General features: G+C 36.1%; 2 protein-coding genes across 2 annotated transcripts; one reads left to right on the plus strand and one right to left on the minus strand.

Moving 5' to 3' along the window:
• LOC113061870 (secretogranin-3-like) lies at window positions 1–13,516 on the plus strand. The gene is made up of 12 exons (XM_026231351.1): window positions 1–451; window positions 1,294–1,346; window positions 1,685–1,715; window positions 1,793–2,017; window positions 5,791–5,933; window positions 6,123–6,269; window positions 6,358–6,607; window positions 7,066–7,182; window positions 8,861–8,944; window positions 9,044–9,154; window positions 10,210–10,299; window positions 12,916–13,516. The coding sequence occupies exons 1-12, from the start codon at window positions 367–369 to the stop codon at window positions 13,032–13,034; spliced, it is 1,455 nt and encodes a 484-aa protein (XP_026087136.1). The 5' UTR covers window positions 1–366; the 3' UTR covers window positions 13,035–13,516.
• An 869-nt stretch (window positions 13,517–14,385) lies between these two features.
• Window positions 14,386–20,277, minus strand: LOC113061872 (lysM and putative peptidoglycan-binding domain-containing protein 2-like). The gene is made up of 3 exons (XM_026231352.1): window positions 19,749–20,277; window positions 18,152–18,486; window positions 14,386–14,987 (listed from the first exon to the last, which is right to left on the minus strand). The coding sequence occupies exons 1-3, from the start codon at window positions 20,193–20,195 to the stop codon at window positions 14,939–14,941; spliced, it is 831 nt and encodes a 276-aa protein (XP_026087137.1). The 5' UTR covers window positions 20,196–20,277; the 3' UTR covers window positions 14,386–14,938.
• Window positions 20,278–23,994: the final 3,717 nt, after the last annotated feature.

The raw sequence follows: 23,994 nt of genomic DNA on the forward strand, positions 1-23,994 counted from the left end.
GCAGGTGCTTCAGACTGACGCACATTGGCGGATGTGACCGTGCCGTCCTCCTCCTCCATCCATCCATGAGCTGCAGGAGTCAGGGCCCGTTATACACAAGGAGCTCCCATCAGCTTATACCCTGTTAAATATAGCCAGCGACCTGGTTTCAGCACTGCAGGGACTCAACAGCTCCCGCAGAACTAAAGCCTTAGCGATTACAGAGGAGAGGCGCTGAGAGCGCGCGGCATCCAGCCAACACCAGCGCGCTCCACGAAACCAACCCAACGGCGCCTTTATCTTCACAGAGGACAACAGAGAGAGAAAAAGATAAAAAAATATAAAAAAATCTCGAAAGTCACCGGCAGTTTGGACACCAGCTGAAGAATGGCGTCACAACGCGTAGGGTTTGTGGTTATCCTTGCTGTAATATCGCAGATCAACGCGTTTCCCACACCTGCCGGACCCGACGGTGAGTTACTGAATAGCCAAAAGCCTGTAGTCCAATACATCGGTCCAATATATTCTAAAATATGGATTATTTGATTTAGAAGATTAATCTAATTGAATGGAACAACGACAACAACAAAAACGCACAACGTGAAAATTTGTTTTTAAATTATGCTTCATATAGGCCTCGTAGATTATTATGCTGTTGTTGTGGATGTTTTCATCATTTATTGTATTGGAAGCTCTAGCCCCAGTCAAAGGCCTGTAATCTTTTGTCCTGTAATCAGATTATTTGGAGGCAGCTTCTCTTGGACAGTTTGGACTGCAACTAAATGCATCAAAGATCTGAACAACCATAGACAGAGTGAATAAAATGCATATTAACATTTTTATTTTAGGGTGAAAATAGTCTTGTGTAACGTACAGTGTATTGGTTCCTTTAAAATTCTATTAAAATTATTAATTATAATCATATACCGTAGGTGATGTGCATTATCCAAAATTGCATTTATGTTGTTACAATGTCTTTACATTATAGTTACAATGTAACAACCCACCAATAGTAATCTGAGCCTGATACTTTACTGATAGGCCTACTTTTTTTTTTTTTTTTTTTTTGTCAGTGTTTTTGTCATCCTGTGTGAGTATATTTGGGATAGTTCACCCAAAAATAAATATTCTGTAATCATTTATTCAGTCTCATATTGTTCTAAATGGTATGACTTTCTTTCTTCTGTGGAACACAAAAAGAAATTCTGTTTTTGCGTGGTGTCTCTTGAAGGACAGCAATTACTGATCTGCCATCAGTGATCTTTGCCTTTATTGAATGTGTGTATGTGTATGCGTGTTTCTTTCCCGGTCCAGATAAAAGCATGTATAACCGTGAGCTGACTGAGGAGAAGCCATTAGAACAGCAGGTGTGATTTCAGAAATATGAACTTATTGTTAATTAAAGGCATATTAATATACTTCATACCTTCATTTGTTTACTAGAAAACAAGACTACACGCTCAGAAAATAAAAGGTACAAGAGCTGTCACTGAGGCAGTACCTTTTTAAAAGGTACGAATATGTACCATTAAGGTACTAATTTAAGTAAGTTTTGAAAGGATACCTCCCCAGTGACCACTTTTGTACCCTTGTTTCTGACCATGTAGAGACAATGTTTTATGTATTAAGTTCAAATAAATTCAAATTAGAAATCAAGCAAAAGTCAAGACTGTGTTTTTATTTAATTTTATTTTTTCCCCAACAGATTGCAGAAGCTGATAGCATCAGGAGGACAGGTGAGACATGGTCTTATGCAGACATAGCGCTTCGCAGTGATCGATAGCTCACAAGTGTTTGCTGTTCATCCGTGCAGAACCCAAGCCAACGCCACCAGCTGAGGCAGAGTCAGGCTCTGAGGATGATGATATCACTTTCCTTAAGTCTCTGGCTGAGAAGTCCAAAGAGTCAAACAATGAGACTCCCATCTCAGATTCTGTGGATGAGCGATACGGTACTGATGAGGCCGACAGTACCAAAAACAGAAGACTGGTTGATGACTATGACTCTACTAAGAATGGGATGGACTACAAATACCAAGGTAAAACCTACAGTTAATATGCTAACAAAGACTTATTCAGAATAGCATACTGTAGTAGTATGTACAATGTGCACCAGTGGCAAAGCTACTTGCCCACCTGAGCCCACCTACCTTTGATACCTTCAAATGAAATCAGACCACCTGCCTTTGATGGATTTATAGATTGGAAACTTGTGAGCCAAGCATGTTTAAAGCATCATTAGCACAGGTACAGTGTTTGATAGATGTGTCCTTTGTGGATAGATACTGTTCTCCACAAAAACTGCCGTGCACCTTTCTGTGGTCCTTAATGTTATAATCAAGAAATACTTGATTATAAGATTATCTACGAAGCCTAGTTGTCTCAGACTGAGGTGATGCTTTATAATAAACTTCTTTTAGTTAACGTTAGTTAATGCATTATTAACTAATATTAACAACTTGTTATAATATTTATTAATTTCCTTTAACATTTGTTAATTTCTGAATGTTGACAAATACAACTTTTAATTGTAATAATGTATTAGTAAATGTTGAAATTAATGTCAATCAGTGCTTTAGAAGCATTGTGTGTTGAACCTTTGTGCTGAATTTCTGTAGCCAATTTAATATGTAGTTTTCATATACGCTACACTTTTCCCACCCTGGTTTATTTAGGCGCACCCACCTAAACACCCTCCTCACCCCTGATGTGCGCTGTGTACACTATTGTTTGCACACAGATTTTCTTTGATTGTCAAAGAGCACACTCAGTGGAAAACAGTATCTCACAATGAAATGGTTCTTACACCTGGTTCATGCAGACTAACCAATTAACCAGTTAATACTCTATTTTGAGCATAGCTTGTGTCTTCTTGTCAAGAAAAAGTAAAACATCCAATTTTTTTAGTTGTGACCTGTCAAAAGCCAAACGACCTTCCACTTTGAACGTACTAATCCATCCATATATGACTCTATGTGATCATAAATACAGGAACAGATGGCAGACACCATAGGTCAATCAGAAGGATTTCGTAGAGCTAGAGAGAGAGAGAGAGAGAGAGAGAATCAGAGGATTATCCCTCGACAGGCTGCTGTACTGGATGTTTTTTAGCATTAAACCCCAAAGTCAGACTAAACACACACAATAAAAAAAAAACCTATAACCTTATAATAGCACAACAGCAAAATTATTGATTGATTAACTTTATGACCCTTACAATTAACCCTAACATTTGTTGTGGACTCTAAGCAAATGTCCTATTTTATGATTGGATAACCAACAGTATTTGCATGTGAAATTGCTATATTAACTAATAATGCATGCTGCATGGGTTAAATGTAGTTTTTTACATATATGTTGTTTTCCTTCAAACAACCTCCTTGCATTGCCACAATTGTGCTGTGACTTATTGTGATTTGTGATTCATAAATGACAAAATCATGAAAATCCTAAATTGTGCTGTGCAAATTAAGATCACACTGCTCGTTTCTATCATTGGGATCCTTCCAAAGGATCTGCAGAGTCATAGGTGCTACACAGTTTCTGAACACAGAGGTGTTGCTGATATGTACATGTGGGCAGTCATGTGTTTATTCATCTGTCCAAGGACAAGCAGTTTCTGCAGCTCAATTAAACTGTTGATTAAATAGTTACTTAATTGTGAACTTACAACATGACTGCTTAAGGTCTTTTTTTAGGACAATATCATGTCATAAAGGCCCTCAGACTATCAAAGACCTCTCACTCTGTTTCTGTCAGAATAAGCGTCAGACATTTGATCAGTGTCACATTTCAGGCAGATGGTGAGTTTACTGGAAGCGATCAAGGCAGTGTAAGTCGATCTCTGTGGTAGATAATGGCAGATAACAGAGAGGGAGGTTTTTTTGTGTGCTTTCACTGGGTTACAGGAATTATAACAGACAGACAATAATTGCTGGCAGATTTCAGCGCCAACATTCAGATCTCTGTTTCACACATTCTCCTGCTACTCCTCTCGCTTTTTGAGAGCTTTGAGCTTGTAAATTTCTGATAAAGTAATTTCAAGTACAACTCACTAGAAAATAAAATTATGGCAAAGAAAAAGAGTGCTGGATGAGGTGGATATTTAGGTTACCTACAGTCCATACAGTTTATCAACTATTCATTTATGGGCTTCTTTAGTTTGGTCAGAAAAATTATCTTTTGAATTTTGCAAATTGTTGGCTCCATTGGAAAGGGATGGGATGGCACTTGATGAGTTTTGTCACATTAGCTATGTGAACACACACACACACAAGTTAAAAAAAATCATGAACATGATTTGCATATGTTAAAGTGTCAAAAAAGAAAAAAGTAACACTTGGTACCTTTGTGGTCAAAAGTGTCTGTGGAAAAAAAAAGCTCATAAAAAATTGTTTAATTGTTGCATAGTATCATAGAATCCCCTGAAAATTATAAATATTAATAAAAAATAAATAAAAAATAAACAAATATATATATATATATATATATATATATTTTTTTTTTTTTTTTTTTTTTTTTTTTTTTACTGAGCAATATATATCACTGAGCAAAAATATATTACACTTATATTCCTGGCAAAAAAATAAAAAATAATAATAATAATAACAAAAAGTTTGCAAAAACAGTCAGCTATTTGACATTTCATCTGAGCTATCCCAGTCTCACGTGAAAACTCCGGTCTTGCACATGTGATATTGCGCTGTTTCCTTGTCACATCTCGCGAGTGTTTGGTTGTGAAACGTAGTATGCGTGCCAGACAGAGTTGTCGGCGATTCTTCCTATTGTAAAGTCATGCAGTGTGAAACCTTCTGTCGCCGATCCATCGTGCAGTGTAAACACAGCAGTGACTGAATGCTGGCTAAGATAGCCATGCAGTGTGGAAAGAACAGTGACCCGACTACTTTGAAAATCGTGCAGTCTGAACTCGGCTTAAGTGTACTTAAAGAGAGTAAACTTACATGACTGGTACTTCACATTCCATTCCGTCTCGCGCACAGCTTTTTTTTTTTTACTGAGCAATATATATCACTGAGCAAAAATATATTACACTTATATTCCTGGCAAAAAAAAAAATAATAATAATAATAATAATAACAAAAAGTTACATTTCAAGACCACAAAGGTTCCAAAATATTATTGAAATATTATAAACAATATAGAAATATTATTGAACAAAAATATATTACACTGATTTGACAAGAGGCCCAGAGGTTCAAGTTATATCCATAACAGTGTATATTAAAGCATCAAAAAACCTGTTCCCCAGTACAGATAAAAGGCTAGAAATGCCCCTGGTTATTATCCAAAATAAGTAAGGGATAGTCAGCTGGTATTAATTGTGAAATAAACCTGACATGGTGATCAGGACCTAGAGGCAAAAGGCTTGTTAAATAAATGGACATGAAATATTAATTTCTTTTGGACTATTTAATTTAAGGGAAAAAAGAGGATACAGTTCAGTTATGTAAGAAACCGGATCATTCTGGTTTATTATATAATTGTACTCAATCCTTTTTTTTTTTTTAAAGCTTAGACTTTAAATGCTCGAGCTCTTTAAAGTCATGTGGATTCTGATGCTGTCTATGTTTTTATCACTCATCATCTGGATAAAATCGTTATGATATTATTTATATGATATTATTATTATTATAGTTGTGGTGTGGACATCCCTATTTTGATACAATTACAACAATTATTAAAACTTTATACTTAATGTTATCGTCCTTGGTGTGAACTGCCCTTGATAATCCGTTTTGATACATTTGTTTAATTGGAGTGATGTGAGGTATTTGAATGTGTTCCTTTTCAGATGATCCTGAAAGTTTTCGGCAGCTGGATGGGACCCCGCTAACAGCTCATGACATCGTCCAGAAAATCGCCAACAAAATCTACGAAGAGGATGACCGGGGAGTGTTTGACAGAATTGTGTCTAAACTGCTCAAGTTGGGTCTAGTAAGAAATTCAAATTGTGATTCTGATATTGATGAGCCATGCAATACACATCATTCATAATGTATTAACTCCTCAAGGGAAATATATTCCAGTTTAACCATCATAAATAGCACGGAGAATAGATTGTCATACAATAATCCCGTTGTGAAATTGATTGTTCTAGCAGGTGTTCTATTGTTTGTCCGTCAGATCACAGACAGTCAGGCAGAGACGCTGGAGTATGAGGTTGCTGAAGCCCTGCAGGATCTGATCACCAAAAATGCCAAAGATAACATAATTGGAGACCTCAGTATGGATTACCCTGTTAATGCAGAAAAGGATACACAGAACAGTATGGTAAGAGTGTGTGACTGTGTGTTTGTTTGCTTCTACCTATTGCATATTTATCCACAGTTTCCAAAAAAGAATGGATTCTTCTCTTCAGGATGAGGAAGACAGGCCCGGTAGACGATATGATGACGAGGATAAAGGTGATGATGATGAGGATGGTGGTAATGATAATAATGGTGACGAAGAGCAGGAGGAGGAGAGCAGAGATGATATAGTGAGGGCTGAAGACTCATGGGACGCTGTGAACGATGGGAACGACAGAAACGAACTGAATCCAGAAGACGGACTGCAGGACCTTCAATTCTTCCCCAACTTTTACAGACTCCTTAAGAGTCTCGACTCAGGTAGACAACGCACACAATATAACAAACAATACAACACAAAACATAATGCACTTATACAACATAATATAATCGAACATGATATAAAAGCATGATATAAATGCACAACATGCAGAGGATACTGTTCACCACAAACCTCCCTTGTGAAAAATAAGTGAAATTAACTGGGTTAAATGTGCTCTTGTAGTGTACTTAAAATCTAAAAAGTAAAATAACTTACATAATAAACTCTTAACTACATAAAAGGCCATTTAAAGCCGAGTTCAGACTGCACGGTTTTAGCCCAGTTTTTGGCTCGCCGACAGGTTTTGAGAAATGGCCGAAATCACAGGCAAATCAGTGCTCGTTCACTTGAATGACAATCACACAGTGTGAATGAGCAAAGACGCGATCTGAGAGAATCGCCGACGAGTCTGGCCTCATTGTTTAATCTATCACATCCTTCTTGTCTGGCTTTACAGAGCAAGATAAAGAGGAGAGAGAAACACTGATCACCATCATGAAGACCTTGATCGACTTTGTGAAGATGATGGTCAAATATGAAAGCATCACACCTGAAGAAGGAGTGTCTTATCTGGGTAAGACCATTTTTCATTTGAATGTTCAAGGCTTCTGGTGTCAAAAACACACTAGTTTGTAATGCGAATAGTTGCAATGTTTACTGTACTTATTATTCGAGTTATGCCTATGTGTGTTTACTGCTCTTCTATTCTTCTATTTATTTATCTGTGACATAACGTGACATTCAGCCAAGTATGGTGACCCATACTCAGAATTCGTGCTCTGTATTTAATCCATCCAAAGTGCAGACACACAGAGCAGCGAACACACACACACACACACACACACACACACACACACACACACCGTGAACACACATTTAAAAGTATTACCAATTTCATTAATATTTGTAATTACACATTTGCACAAGGATTGCAGTATAGTACTTCAAATATAGTACATGAATTTTATATTGAGTAACACTACAGTTAAAATTATAATTAAGTACTTTACATATGCTTTAATATCTTAGACAACACATCAACATAAGTCTACATTAAAGCATAACAAAAGATTACGAAAAACATGATGACTTAAATTGTATTTTAAAGTAAAAAAATTTAATTAGATGTTAACACAAATTAGATTTTTTTAAAAGAGTTATGGAAAATAGAGTCATGAAACTGTACTTTCTTCAAGTACACTTAAGTGGACTTTTATTTAATTAATAATATATTATCTTAAGTTGTTGTTTTTTAAACATGCTTTTAAGATTTGAAGTATAATGTTGAATTTTAATAATTGTTTAATATTATTTTTAGCACAAATAAGATTTGTGAATAAAGCCTAAATGAACCGAAGAGAACTACAGCATAAAGTCCTACACCAGTAAATAAGAGTTCAAAGTAAAACCATTTTTGCATTCCCATGCTGCAACAGCAAAAGTGAATGCAAATGTCTGGTTAAACTTGATTGCAGGTGCTTAGTGAATAAAGAAGGATTTTGCACAAAAATATTATTCACAAAATTTTATTTTATTGGATGAATTTTTGTTTATATTTCTTTAACTTTGCAATTATCAAAACCCTTTTAACTTTGTGTCACTAATCATCACTGATCAGTGGTATTTTACAGGGACATGAGCCATGTCCGTCTAATGCCCATATATGTTCAAGACATCTGCTCAAGCAAACAGCTTCCTGCTTCATTCATCCAGCGTTCTGTCCTTTGTTGCCTCTCTCTTTCATTCCGTGTAATTAATTCTGTCTGTTTCTCTAACGAGATGGTCACGGGCTTTATGATAGAACACAGATAACAATTTGGAAATCTCTACTGTGTAATAATGGGGTTACTCTGGCAACCTGTGCCACATGATGACAGAGCTGTAGAGATTAAATGGAATGGCAGGGTGTGTTGCCAGGAAACGGCTGGTTATTGATCTGCTGTGGTTTAAACATGAGATGAAGCGCTTATCATTCTGCCCTAATATGTGCTTTCATCATTGGCAAACAGCTCCAAGACACAAAAGTGTGTACACAACGCATAATGAGTACAGGGTACATCCACATTTATATATGGAAATCTATCTAATACATCACTGAACTAACAATGAACAGCTGTGTCTTTAACTAACAATTAATAAACACTGTAGCAAATTTATACTAATGTGACCTTATTGTATAGTGTTAACTTCAAAAGGCTTCTAATGCTCACATCATCGTCAGTGTGTTTATAAATATTCTGTTTTTCACACAGAAAATCTGGATGCAATGATTGCCCAGCAGACCAAGAACAAGCTGGGCAAGTCTCTGGTTCCTCTCAGCATTACACCCCCTACAGGTAACCCAGACCCACCACAGATTAACACTGCAGATTCTGCTCAGGAAGACTTTGGCATCACTATACTGTTTTTTCCTCATCATTGCTCCCTCGTTCCAGGAAAGGTGTTGGAGGATGATGACAACACCAAAACAGAAGCTGCCAAAATGCAGAAGGAGCATGAGTCTCTGAAAGACTCGACCAAAGACATCCAGAGTGCTGCTGAAATCAGTGAGTAATACAGGGATCCTGAATCTTCTTCATGTTTATGGGTTCTGCTGGTGTAATTGAGCTGTTTAACTGAGTGTAGGTAGATATACTGGTAAGCCTGTATCAAATACAGAAATCATCACTAATGTGTGGTTCCAGTCAGACTGCAGTGTAGTGTAAGAGAGAGTCAGTCCCATAGAGAGCCTGTGCAGCAGCCGTAACACATCACACTCAACAAACAATGGAATAAATCAAATCACCAGGCCCTGCTCAGGGAGACTTTTATTGCTTCTTTGAAAAGCACTGAACATTATTGTTAAAAGCTGTTCTAATCACTGTTGATTATTACCCGAGAAGTATTTAGAACAAACCCATTATACATTAATGCTGCTTTCATGTTTGAATTGCCACAGTTATGAGATGACAATTCAGAACTTATGCACTTACGGAAATTATTTGTTACTATAGCAACACTCATAACAACAGTAATGTACAGCTTGGTATTTAATGGCTGAAAAAACAGAACACTTCCTAATCTAAAAAAATTTGTATATGAGATATATATATATATATATATATATATATATATATATATATATATGTGTGTGTGTGTGTGTGTGTGTGTGTGTGTGTGTGTGCGTGTGTACTGTATATATGAACTTTTATTAGTATTTTTTATTCATTAAGAAGAAGAAGAGAAAGAAAAGAAAATCCAACCATGCATCCATCCATCCATTCTCCAAACTGCTTGTCCTACGGTATATGAGGTTGTGGGGATGATGGAGCATAATAATAATAATAATAATAATAATAATAATAATAATATTAATAATAAATAATAATAAAAAGAAGAAATACAAAGAGATAGATTTAAACAAACAATCTATTTTAAAAATCTATTAAAGTAGAAGACAAAGTAGAAAACAATGAAGAAGATGCTGAAATATATATAGAAATGTGTTTAGAAAAAAATATAGTATAATAATACTACTGTCCATTCTCCAAACTAATTGTGCAATAGGGTCATAGAGACGCTGGAGCCAAATAATAATAACAATAATAATATTGTCTGACAGGTCATCCTGGGAAGTCTGAGAGTTATCTGGAGGCAATCAGAAAGAACATTGAATGGCTGAAAAAACACAACAAGGAAAGCAACAAAGAAGGTAAATGTTCATCAAAAGTAAAGCAGCAAACCCGTTTCCTTTCAGTCATGACTCTGTTATTTCTGCTGGTGAACTGGAATAGATTATGAGCTCTAATCAGGATGAAGCCAGCAGGATGTGTGCTCTGCCTTTTATTATAGGTGGTTTCAATGAAACTGCATTAGCGCATCAGTTTCTACATGGTGATTAGTGGTCACATTAGTGTTTATATAGGTCAGCATCATATGCATGACCCAATTTAAAGATGCTAAATTATATGTAGATCTATGCATGTTGCCAAAATAAATGAACACCCATTTTACAGAATATTTGCTCCAAATGAATTGACAAAGTTGTTGCTAGATTTTGGAAATGACAAATGGCACAAGTATACCATCCTATACTTCTAGTAGACTCCAGCTGTCAAAGGGTTTCTCCCTAACCCAAGGTTACACACAGTTTCACGAAAACATGGAGAAGAACAGACAAATTTAAGACTCTTAGTTTGCTATTAAAGTGAGCGTGGGTGAGAGCGCTCATGAATAAGCTTGGGTTTGATGAGTTTGGCTGATACAGCAGTATACAGTAAGATCTGTGTATTCCTCTCTGTATACCTGCCAGCATGAGACTGAAAACTGTGTGTGTTCTTCAGGCATCATCTGCTCAGCTCCGAAAATGAGAGTGTGTTTTCTGATGAGAACTCTTGTTTTATTATTCATATTCAAAACAGACTCATTAGAGGCAGCCTGTTATCATCTAGATGATGTGTCCAGGTCATATTCATCACAAAAGATAGAAGAAAATATTCTGCATAAGCTTATTATTAGGACAATGTTCAGTACTGTAATTTTTTTACTTTCTATCGAATTCAATGATGTGTTAATTTTTTTTTATTATTTACATTTTTTAAACGTTATTTTAAGATAAATGTGGGGGGGGGGGGTGAGGAAGAATGTTTTGCTCACAAAAAAATCTGTGTCAGAGCCTTTTGTTCAGTTCATTGAACTGATAAACTCAAACTATAGAGTGATAAGGAATTATAATGATTCATTTATAGTAGAGGTCAGCTAGGCAAAACATAACTTTAAAGCTCAAAGTTTTGTTTAAGCTCTTATTATAATTCATAAATATTTGCACTGGAAATGTGTCTATATCATCCATTTTTAACCTTGAACCCAAATATATCTTACATTAAAAAGAACAATTAAATTAAAAATATAGAAACACTAAGATTTGGTGCTGAAATTACTTCAGCCATTACTCCAGTCTTCAGTGATCCTTCACAAATGATTTTAATATGCTGGTTAGCAGCTCAAAAAATATGATTATTATTATTGACAATGTAGAAAATAGTTGTGCCACTTAATATTTTGGACTTACTGTCCAGTCGTATTCTGTTGTAATGGTCAATGGTCAGGAAGAATCCACTGGTCTATACATTTTGCCACAGCCCAAGCAAAAAAAAAACACCAACACACGCTTTGCTGATAGCCAGCATTTTTTATTTCAACCCACAAAATGTACCCAAAACACTTTCACACACACACACACACACACACTTTGTGAGAAGCAGTCAATATGTATAATCTCTTTGTGAGAAGCAGGAAGATCATACACTACGGGCATTTATGGGTGATCTTTGACATCCACTTATAATGAGAACATAATTCGTCACCTTGGAATGATAAGGTTCTATCTGCATTCTGAGTAGTTTTGAGATATTGAGCTTCAAAGTTTTCGAGTTCCATTCGACTGTGTAGATAGAACCTTATTGTTTTTTTGTTTTTTTTATAAAATGTCCCATTATGTACACTACATTAAAAAATCTATCACATAATGTAAGTACGTTGACACAGAATAAGAATATGTGAATAACTCAATTTTGACAAAAATGTCAGATAGAACCTTATAATTCCAAGGGGACGAATTTCTAGAAGGAAAAAAGAATCAGGTCATAATGTGGCTTGCCTCCTGCATTTCAGGCATTTGTTTAAATGACTCTAGGTTATAGCCTTCCATTTAGCATGAAACACATTGTTTTAACCTGCATACTGATTTATGTAACTCTTAACATTTAGGTGTTTAGACCTGAAGTGTTACCAGATTGAGCTAAAACATGTTATTACACCACACCACATTATTCTGTTAATATTTTTGTAGTTTAAACAAAGAACAATATTTTTTATTTCCAAGACAAGAGTCCTGCAGAGTTGAACTTTTAAACTTGATAAGGCAAATATACATTTAAATATAAAAAAAGGAAAAAAAGTCTATTTTTTTGTGATGTCTCTCTGTTAAAAATGACATTTGAAAGATCAAACCATTCATTTTTAAGGGGGAAATACTGTAGCACTATTATTTATGTATTTATTTGTTCTAGATATTGTAGTTTTATATAAACTAGTTTATATTATATAGAAACTCCTTTATAGATTTATCAAAAAAAAAAAATTTTTTTAATTTTTATTGAATATTTTTAGTTATCTAAAACAACAAATATATTTTTTTTATATAATTTCTCTCTGTTAAATTATTTTAAATTGTTTTTTAAGCGTGATATAACTGTATATAACTGTAATATTACTTAAATACTTTCATTATTATAATCCTTATTGCTAATCCTCTTGGTTTGTTAAGACTATGACCTCTCTAAGCTGAGGGACTTCATGGACCAGCAGGTGGACGCATACATCGACAAAGGCATCCTTGAGAAGGAGGACGGTGACGTCATCAAGAGAATCTACGGAAGCCTGTAGGAACCACACGTCCAGCTTCACATGTGACAGTTAGACTATCTACTAAATACTTGGACCGGGCATACTAACACAGATCCTAATGCTTTAGCTCTTCATAAATAAGATTTAGTCTGCAAATCAGACAGTATTCCTTGTGGAATAATTCCCTCCAGAAGGCAATATCTTCTCTGAGTGCAGTCAGCAATAGAACACAATCTAGTTCTAGATAAGCCACAAATCACAAGAGAAGTAAGTGTTCTTACACATTAGGACAGAATAACATCACTGGCTACCTAGAAGAATGAAATTCAGTGGATTTTCTGGTATGACTAGAAAATTTGCACCTGTCTTTTGCAATAGACTTTTACAGCATCATATGCATATATCTGTATGTAACATTCATTCACATATGGTGTATATCATTTTGTCCTCTTTTGTGATGAAGCAGATAAACCTGTATTATTCTTTCTCAACCAACTAACCAAAAAAAAAAAAAAAAAAAAAACAATTGCTTTCCTCCTCTGTTGTTATTTTGTCTCCCAGTCTATAGGGGGCAGTAAATAATCTTTATATCTCTTTTCTGTATCTTAATTTTGGGTTTCTTGGTTTTGTTTCTCCATTATTTCACTCTGTATATTCCACATGCTATAGATTCGCAAAAAAAATCAAATATTTTTAAATGTAAATATCGTGATTTTTCCAAAAATCTATTAAACATTGCCTTTCTTTAATTACTTAACTTCTGTGGTTGTCATTTTTTAAGGTTTTGATCCTTCTATAAATGAATTTAATGCTGAAAGAAAAAAAGAAAGAAAGAAAGAGTGATTTTGTATCTTTCAAAATTGATATCATTATGTGAATACACAAATATATTACAGGTATTTTCAGATTAGTATTTTCATTTATGGCTAATGATCAATCTTCACATTTATGATTTCTCAGGCCACTGCATTAGAAGCTAAGGCAATCAGGGTCTGAGAAATCAATGTCAGTCACGATCATTTGCTTCATTTTATATTCAACATGCAGTTTGACATATTGTGCCTTATCCCTGCAATCTGATATATACTGTATAAAATAATGCAATTTTGTGAAAATCACGTCAGTTCTAGAAAATATTAAGTCTTGTCAAAATATGCAGCTCCACTCACTATCAGAATTATTGTCAGGTGAATGTTAACAGATATAGACATCTATATATCCTCAAGTTTCATTAACTTCCTTTTTTTTTTTTGCCATGAGTTTATTTCTCAAAGGGCTGTTATAACAGATCTCTACCGCCTCGTGTGTTAGTTAAAGCTTCTGTGGTGAGATACATCATAAAATAACCCAAAAACTTTGTTGCAGATCTTTAATCCACAAGACAAGAAGCTCTCAGTTAACAGAAGCATTTATTCTGCAAAATCCAAATCAAACTGCACAGTAAAATATTTTTATTAAACCCAAACACACAAAAACAACATTCACTCTAAAACAGTATAATTTATCCCTTTCAACCCCACACATAAAGCTTTAATAAACAAACAAAACAAAAAATTAAAATCAGAAGGCAGCCACACAGAATCTGTGATGTTTTATCTAATAAGTCGTGTCACTGGACAGACTGCAGAAACAGGGTTTCATCTGAGCAGAGGTTACAATTTTCTGATCTACATGTGGACGGCTATTGCTCTTCCTAAAGAAGACAAACTCAGCTGTAGCTTCTTTACGGTTATGTGAAATGACCGTATGTGAAGGATCAATGATGCTAAAAATCAGAAATAAAACCTCTATAATACTGCTGAAGGCGGCAATGATGGAGCTTCAGCACAAGAGTATGGCATGTGGTCCGGTGTTACAGTTTTGGTAACAGTAGTGTAAAAAGAAAAGGATGAAGATGATGATGGGTCGTTGTCAGCGCTGCAGGTGAACAGATGAAGAGTCAGTCAGATCTCCTGATATGATGAGGCTGAGTTTGCTGGGTCATCTTCCTCTCTGAAATTAAACACATACGAACAATGTTTTAAAAAAACTGCTGAATATATAGCAAATGTGTCACTTTCATATGAGGCTTCAAAGAACTGAAAATTTATTTTAAATATTACTGTAAATGTTTTTTGTCAATCACGTTAGATATAAACTTAAACTGTTCCTATATAGTCAATAGCAAACATTCAACTTTAAAATTAAATAAATAAATAAAAAATTGATGGGTTTTCTTCTTTTAGACTCCTTTTTTTATCTAATGAAAGATAAGATTTAAAAACGCTGAACGTTAGAAATAAGCTTAATTATGTTCATATCTGCACTGCAATAAACATTGTGATTTGGGAAATAAAATGCAGAAATTGTCTTGCAGATTACTTGAAAAGCTCTTTCTGGAATCAAACACTGTAGAAATACTGAGGCCATTTTGTTGGCAAGTGAATCTGTACAGAATATCAAAATAGTAAATAAATTAAAAAGGTTTCTTCTAAGCATTTGTGTGTGTGAACAGTTAATCTAGGACTGAAATACTAACGTGGGTTTTCAACTCAAACCTCAAAAGGTCATAGGTCACATTCACACTATTTTTGAGCAATTTGATATAATGATGATTTTCATTAATACATTTTAGAACAAGAAATATTACTATTGTAATACAAAGAAGTAATAAGCATTTCACTCTGCGTGCACACATTTTTGACATTCAATAGCAGCCTCTCCGATTTCATAATCACACCATTACTCTTTCATTTTAACATTAATCATGCAGCTCTAGTTGTATTTTACATCAATTTCATTCGGTCCACTTTGCAGTCATGGGTTGTGACCCAGAGCTCACTTAAGTGTGCAGTATGTATACTCTGCACCATGTGTAAAAGTTACATTTTTGTATGCATGGAGCACTTGTATGATTTATGACGATTTGCCAAATGCTGCAGAATACAGAAGAGTACAATTCTTAGGAAAACTTCTCAAGGATGCTAGAAGTATATGGTACTGAGATGCAGCTTCTCGTTCCTTTCGGGGAGCCATGGTTACATGCGTAACCTGAGATGTTCCCCTTAAGGAACTTGAGCTGTGTCGAAGTGCTTTGGAAGCAAAAATGCCCACGCAACCAGACTTGTGTGAAGGTCAGGGAAAATGGCAGGCTCCGGGATGGAGGTGGTGGCCTCGACTGCAGAAAGAGTTCATCTAGTTAACTTATCTTTGACTTTTTTTTTTCTATGCAATGGAAGTGAATGGGAACTGAAATTGTTTGGTTACCAACATTCAAAACATCATCTTTTATGTTACACTGAAGAAAGTCAGTCAAATAGGTTTGAAATGACATGAGGGTGAATCAATGGCTGAATTTAAATTTTGGGGTGGACTATCTGTTCAAAGAACCCTTGCAGGGTCAGTTGTCTCCTCCAAACAGGGAAACGTTTACTCTAGCCTTGTTTGACTTCCTGTAATCCCCAAACAGGAAATTTGTTTAAACTGAAACCGGCATGTTCGCCGGTCAATAAATGTTTCCAAAATGAAGATTTTGGATTGACATTTCCTGGGAGTGTATGTGGAGAAACAACAACTGCTGATCACCGCTGGCCATTGATCATTTCCATGACTCAGTCGCATGTTTTAGCAATTGATATAACTAAAACATCACTTCTGTTTGCTCTGTGCGTGTAAAGGACGCTGGCGTTTCAGTGCGAGCGTGTAGGTGAAGCATGATTAAGCGCATATGTACTGAGGGTTTGTTAGTTCCTTTCCAGAGCTTCATGATTATTTACGCAGCTCGTATATCATCCACAGACTGAGGGAACATTTCCATCAATCACTTTTCAATTATCAAACGAACGAGGAGAGAACACATTACAGGAAATGAATTCCAGTAATGGTTCACCCAATTATCAAAATAATTCTGTCATGATTTGAATCATAACAGCAAAGGCAGCAAACACAATTGGTGCCTGTGTGTCTCACGACAGAACGAGAAGCACTCAACACTAACTCAACTGCCAGAAATGCATGAGGAACCTCCAGAAGAATTAAACGCTGAAATTAAACTATGATTTGGATACTGCAATTTTATTCTGTCCTTTTCAAAAGCTATTGTTCAAAAGATTTGGAATATAGTTCAAGACTCACATGGACTACTTATTTGGTGCTTTTATGTCCTTTTTGACAATGATTTTGGGAAATTCAACCCTGACTGGTTTCACTCTGAGAAAAATGTTAAGTGTATGTTTGTCTAAGAATATATGACAAACAACATTTGTTGTCCTAAAACTAGAGGGAGGACATAAGGGCCTCTCTCTAAACACTGCTGCTTTAGCCACTAGATGTGCGCGCAAACAAATCTGGCTGACTGATTCAGTTGAATCTAAAATTGCAGTATTTCAGATTGATGGATCTGATGGACAGATTTCTTTCTTACCCCAGCAGTGGCTCCAAGATTCTTGCTAAAAAGTGAATCCCGATTTTTCCCATGGGAATTGAGATCACGATTCTCTCACACGCTTCTAATTTTTTCAACCAAAATATTTATTGCACTCAAGTAAAACAATAAAATAATGGACTTTCTGTTGTCGTAAAGTTATAAGTAATTTTAATAAATTTTACACCGCTTAAAGTGAACAAATTAAAAGATGTAAGCTTTTGAACATAAAAAAAATCGAATGCTTACAATAAATAAAAATAACAATTACAAAAATCTGCATTATGATCGGCAGATACAGATCCTGATAATTCAAGTTTTATAAGTGATATTCAAGCTCTCGGTTGACTGTCACTGTTAACTTTTACAGATAAAATAATACCACAGATGTTGCTTTTGTTATATTATTTATCGACCAGCAACCTTAGTCATCACCTTAGTAACACTGAAGCTGATATTTCACTTCATAAAGATCTGCAGCACTGATTTAATGCATTGAACTGAATGCAGGCAAATACATGCATGTGAATCACCTTCATTTAGAAATGAGATTGCATTTATGTATAGTTATGTATGTAAGTTGCTTTGCTTAACGTTTTTCTGGAAACCAATGAATGATGATTATAACGGTCTTAACCTGCATTTTTTGCAGTTTTCTAAGGTTTGGTACAAAGCTTCTGTTCATCGTTATTAAGGAGGTCAGTAGGATTATTAAAATAAAAGAGAAGATCATGCAGGTCAAAGGTTCATTTACCTCCCACAATCCTCTTTCAGTTTGCGGGCGGCTTGTTTGGACTGTTTGATTTGTAAGTCCAGCCGGTGTAAGTAGTCTTTAGCTGACAGCTCTTCTGCCTGCACGGGTCGGGTATTGGGCTCCGGGGCGGCTGGTTCTGGCGGGGGTGATGGAGCGTCCATGTCCTGACTCAAGCACGGCGACTCCTGCGGCATGCTTCCCTCGCTGTCAGGCGACTCCAGAGACAGTCCGTTAAAGAGGGAGCGTTTTTCTGACTTAACAGGAATATTGAGTGTGTTTCGCAGGAATATGCAGTCATTGCTGAACAGTTTATTGACTCTTTTAATTTGCTCCATCTGTGTAAATAAAGGTCAAATATGAACATACGAAAACTTAAAAAATTTACTTATTTTCAAGAAGCATGAATATAACTATAACTATAATGAAATATGCGATTTCCTTAGATGACTCCAGACTATTCCATTTACAAATCCATTAGATCTCCAAATCTTTCTCAACACACTCAGTCATGGCTGGAAGTTCTGTATTATGGATCAGTGAATTAACATTTATCTCGAGTTTCATCATGTGGGCATCATAAGCAATCATATCTTATATTTGTACTAAGTCCCAACATGACCATCATTGGTGTATCATAGTTAGTTGGCTAGACTGCTCAAAATGTGGATTATCAGTCACAGCATTTTTGGGACACAGCCTATGCAACAGATAATGATAATAATAATAATAATAATAATAATAATAATAATAATAATAATGTTTCTTGACCAACAAATACCATGTTGTCAGTTATAATTATCAAAATTAAAATAAATAAATAATTGAAATATATCAGTCTGTGTGTAATGAATGAAAATAATATACAAGTGTAACTTTTTGAATGGAATTTTAAAAATAAATCAACTTTTTGATGATATTCTAATTATATGACCAGCACCTGTACATAGTTTGAAAGCATGTTTTAACCCATATATAACAGCTCAGGGTAGCCCTTATCATTTAAAAATGTCATTGAATGCCTCATGACATTCATATGACATTTGATTGTGAAAGCCACGTTCATATAAATCAGGCTATATTTGAGTGTTGAATAAACTTGAATAAACAGAAATTAGCCATTAAAACCAACCGCAGCCAATCAGCAAACGAAAGGCATTCATTTTCATTTTTCTAGAAAAAGAAAAGGCATATCATGCTTCATCGTGTCTAAATGCTTGCTATTGTTTTCCTCGGCAGCTGTGCTACAGAAAGCTGATCGGACACTTATATAAAGAGGCGTTGCTATGGAAAACGATGCCGCGTTGTATTTCTGACGCGCTCGCGCTACCGACAAGTTGACAAATGCACTTTGACGCATCCAGTGTAGACGGCGTGGGGATCTCATAGGATTTTTTTTAAAGAGTTAACTAGGTTTTGAAACATGTCAAACAACGACAAAGGCCCCAAAAATGGCTGTTTATAATGTTGGGAGAAAAAATTTGGCCAAATATGATGCCCAAAAGGCACGTGCAACAATGTTGAGCATGTGGAGAAATGACTAGGCCGTGGATCCTTGTATGTGTGTGTGATTATATTAATGTGTGGCTCATATTCTTACCGTAACACCATATTTGAGCGCTATACCCTGCAGTGTGTCCCCATCCGTTACACGGTGTTCTGTGTATTTCTCTCCTAACGGCGCAGTGACGCTCGCGGTGCTGCCGTACGAGCGCGTCTTTGTGCGGGCCAAACTCTGAAACAGTTCACTGTCCGACTCCGAAGCGCACCGGGATTTGGGGAATAGCGGCTGTCCGTACCGTCCGCCTCCTCCTCCATCGTCCCGCAGCGGAGGCAGCACCGGAGAAAACTCCGCCATCTTCAATCCTTTATTATTAAAGATGCCGTGACGCGCGCGCGTCACCACCAACACACTGATATTACTCACAGGGCATGTTTCCAGGGCGTTTTCCGCGGTAATATTTAAAGGAAGCGGGAAAGGTGAGTGATTTTTCCAGTCGCCATTGTCGTTACCGTGGGCCTGCCTGCACGAGGAGCCGCGGTTCATTTAGTGAAACCTGACCTGCGCGCGAGTGATGATGACGCTCCCATCTACAGTTGCTGCAAACTAGCGCGTCGCGTTTTTCAATGTTCCAAATGGAATGTGACGTCGCCAGGCAGTCGACCAATCAAAGACTTTAAGCGAGCGTCGCGTCTCTCGCGGTGTAAATTTACAAACGCAAGTCCATCATTGTCTTCAATCTTAGAAAATATGTATTTATTTCTTTTTTAATTTAAAAAGTGTATATTTATAAACATCTATTAAAAAATGGATACATTTAATAGGGATAGTACTTGAAAACATGTTATAATTAATTAATTTACCAGTTTTAAAGCGGTTACGTTCAGAATGTTGCGAGTTATTTGTTTAGAATCGCAGCTGTTCGTTTGTGCAGACCGAAGAAATGTAACACTCTAATGTGACCAAACAAATTTCACAACACTCTGAAATGCTTCCGGATATTGGATGAACTAAACGTATAAAAATATATATATATTTTAGTGATTTAATTGAATGACAGTAGCCTATTGTACATACAGACAGTAGTATTCCCTGAAATGTGATTCAATTAAGTTGGCTTCTTTGTATCTAATCTTAAACATGGACAGTGAGGACACATCATATAATCCATTATTTGTATTTTATTTCTATTTTTTAAAACACTTGACCTGAATTTGAGAGAAAGTGGAAACAGGTTTCTACAAGTTTACTGGATTGTGGTTGCGCAGGTTCAGCTGTAGGCAAGAAAACAATCAGAAGAGAAACAGATTGAACCGACAGGGAGAAAACAAACCACTACATCATTTCACTTTTGACAGTGCTGTCATACATCTTTTCTGATTCCCATCAGTTTTCTATTGTTTTTGTCTGTAATATAGTTTGTGTGTATTAGGCACTTCTCACAATTGTGGCAATAGGCTTAATCCACTGTCACGTTTTGTGAAATCTTTATGACTCCAGTTCAGGTACATTTAAAAATGTTAAACCTTCTGGTCAAAGTTTTAAGTCCACCTGTTTAACAAGAAGTGAAATGCCACAAGTGACGTCAAGATTTGTATTTGGTAATACGTAAGGACAGTTCCTGTACCTCAACCGTCAGAGCATGCATTAAACAAGCAATTAAAAGTTATACTGATTCCTCAAGAAAACATTTGGGATCAGTATTTTTTTATATATACTTTAATTCATCAAGGGTGCATTAGATTACAATAAGAGCATTAAAATCCTGAAGTAAATGATTTATGGATTCCATAAATATAAGCAGCACAACTATTTTCAACATCGCTGATAAGAAGAACTGTTTCTTGAGCACTGAATCATACCAGCATATAGACATTAGTCAGAGTAGCACCTATTTAAAATTTTTAACAGGAATTAAGAAGAGGCTGTAACATTGAATGATTTTTGAAGGATCAAGGAAGCAGCCTTTGTGAGCATAAGTGACTTCTAACCAAATCGAATCAACTACAATCTTTTGAACAGTATAGGTGAAGAGATTCACTTCCATTCAGACACAATATCAGTGAGGCCAGGTCTAGTCTTCTGTAGGCCAGTCGAGTTCTTCGTTTTGGGCACAAAGGTATTGTTCAGAAAAGCACCCTCATCAAACTGCTGCAAGAAACTTGTATATGTCATTGTATGCCACATTAAGTTTTCTCTGGAATTACTGGAATATCTAAACCTGTTAAATTGAAGGGGGTGTTCAAATATATTTGTCCTGTTCACCTGTCCCCTAAAGGAAGGCACAGGTACTACATACAAGTACAAATAAACATGCATGGAAAAAGTGTTCAGCAAGGACAAAACATATCCATTCACCCCCCTAATAATACAATTCTGCATGTTTTACACATTGCCTTTATATCTAGTAATTTTCCCCGTTTGAATAAATGACATAATGTACTCTATATGGCTTTAATGTCAATCCAGATTGCAGTCATTAGGAGCAGCAGGTGCTGTATGTTACCCAACACCCTCAGCAGACAGAAGACCTGCCGTTCTGCCTTACAGGCCTCCTGTAAATCTCATTACTGGATGACTGAATTCATCTGCGTCATGTTTTGTTTATTTAAAGCCTAATGTTTCCATAATGTCATTAGTGGATACCACTTCATACACACATGCACTTATATCCTCTAATAGAATCGAGCTGAAGTGTGGCAGAAGGGTCACAGGGTCATGTATATTTTAACAGGGAAACCCAGGACATCATATGATATTCATTGAAACGGCTTGCAGTTGAGAAGAATAGATGCTCTACTAGATCAGGAACATGCCTTATAATAATGGTGGAGGACTTCTTAGGGACAAAAAGAATGCATTGCATGGATCTTTAGAGTGGCAAATTAACATTATTCAAGCTTTCACAATTCCAGATTATATAGCACAGTATTTGTTATTAAAATTTAGGTTTATTTATTTATTTAGGTATATTAGGTACTCTAGATGTTCCAAATAACTACGCATTGGGGTTCCTCAAGGCTCAGTACTTGGACCACTTCTCTTCTCCATCTATATGACATCATTAGGATCTGTCATTCAGAAGCATGGCTTTTCTTATCACTGCCACGCTGATGACACCCAACTCTACTTCTAATTCCAACCAGATGACCCGACGGTAGCTGCTCGCATTTCAGCCTGTCTGAGTGACATTTCTATCTGGATGAATGACCATCACCTTCAGCTTAACCTTACGAAGACAGAACTCCTGGTGATTCCAGCTAACCCATTGCTTCATCATAACTTCTCTATACAGCTGGGCTCATCAACCATTACTCCTTCGAGGACAGCCAGAAACCTAGGAGTTGTGATGGATCATCAGTTAAGCTTCACAGACCACATTGCTACAACTACCCACTAACTGGATAGCAGCCTCAATCCATTTGCTCTTGATTATAATTTTATAGACAGAAAATAAAGTGGGAGACGCACAAAATTAATTTGACTTAAATCTGAAAGCGGTATTCAACAACAACAATAAAAAATAAAATAAAAAAAAAACGTGCTTAAGTTTCTACTGCACCGGTCTCTAAAATAATCAGCAGTGATTTATTTGATGTTTTTGATATTATCACACCTCATAGCACACTGTACTCTCATTATAAAAAGAAAATGTCTTTGCCCCCTTCGCTGACTTTGTCTCTAGATATGGCTTGGTTCCCTCCTTTCTATCATTCGAAAGGCAAAAACCATGCGTTCAACCAAAATAATAGCACACCTCTTCTCAACAAGCTGCACTGTTTGACAATTTTAATTCAGGTTCACTTGACGAGGACAAACTGTGTGAGAAACAGGTGATGAATACAAATGTCAAGGTCTGAGGGAACATAAGCAGTCGGCGATGGAGGGGTTTGTTTTGGGTTCTGGATGTTCTTACGGCAGGCGTTCAAGGGCCCTGGAGGATTATTCACGGCATCTGTCCTTTCTCATGTGTTATAGCTAACGCAGATGCAACTTACACAAGCTCTATTTCATTTAGCATATAGTTAATGAAGTGTGAAAACATCATCTGTCTGCAATTAAACAAAGGAAAAAGGAGTGTGCTGTGTAGGCAGGGATTCATGTACAGGTCATCTCAAAATACACTGATGTAGCCCATGGCCTTTAATCATTGGAGAGTATAATGGAAATACTGAAATTAGGGATGAGTCATGTCATTTTGTCTACTTTCATCCTCTCCTTTATTCCATTGATCATCTCTCCTATTTTTCTTGTCCCTCACGTCAATTTTTATACAGTCATCTTTCACTTCAAACATCGAAGCTCCTGATCAAACACAGGAACATTTCAGGTAAAAAAAAAAAAA

This window comes from Carassius auratus, chromosome 43, assembly GCF_003368295.1.
Source record: "Carassius auratus strain Wakin chromosome 43, ASM336829v1, whole genome shotgun sequence".
NCBI classification, from domain to species: Eukaryota; Metazoa; Chordata; class Actinopteri; order Cypriniformes; family Cyprinidae; genus Carassius; species Carassius auratus.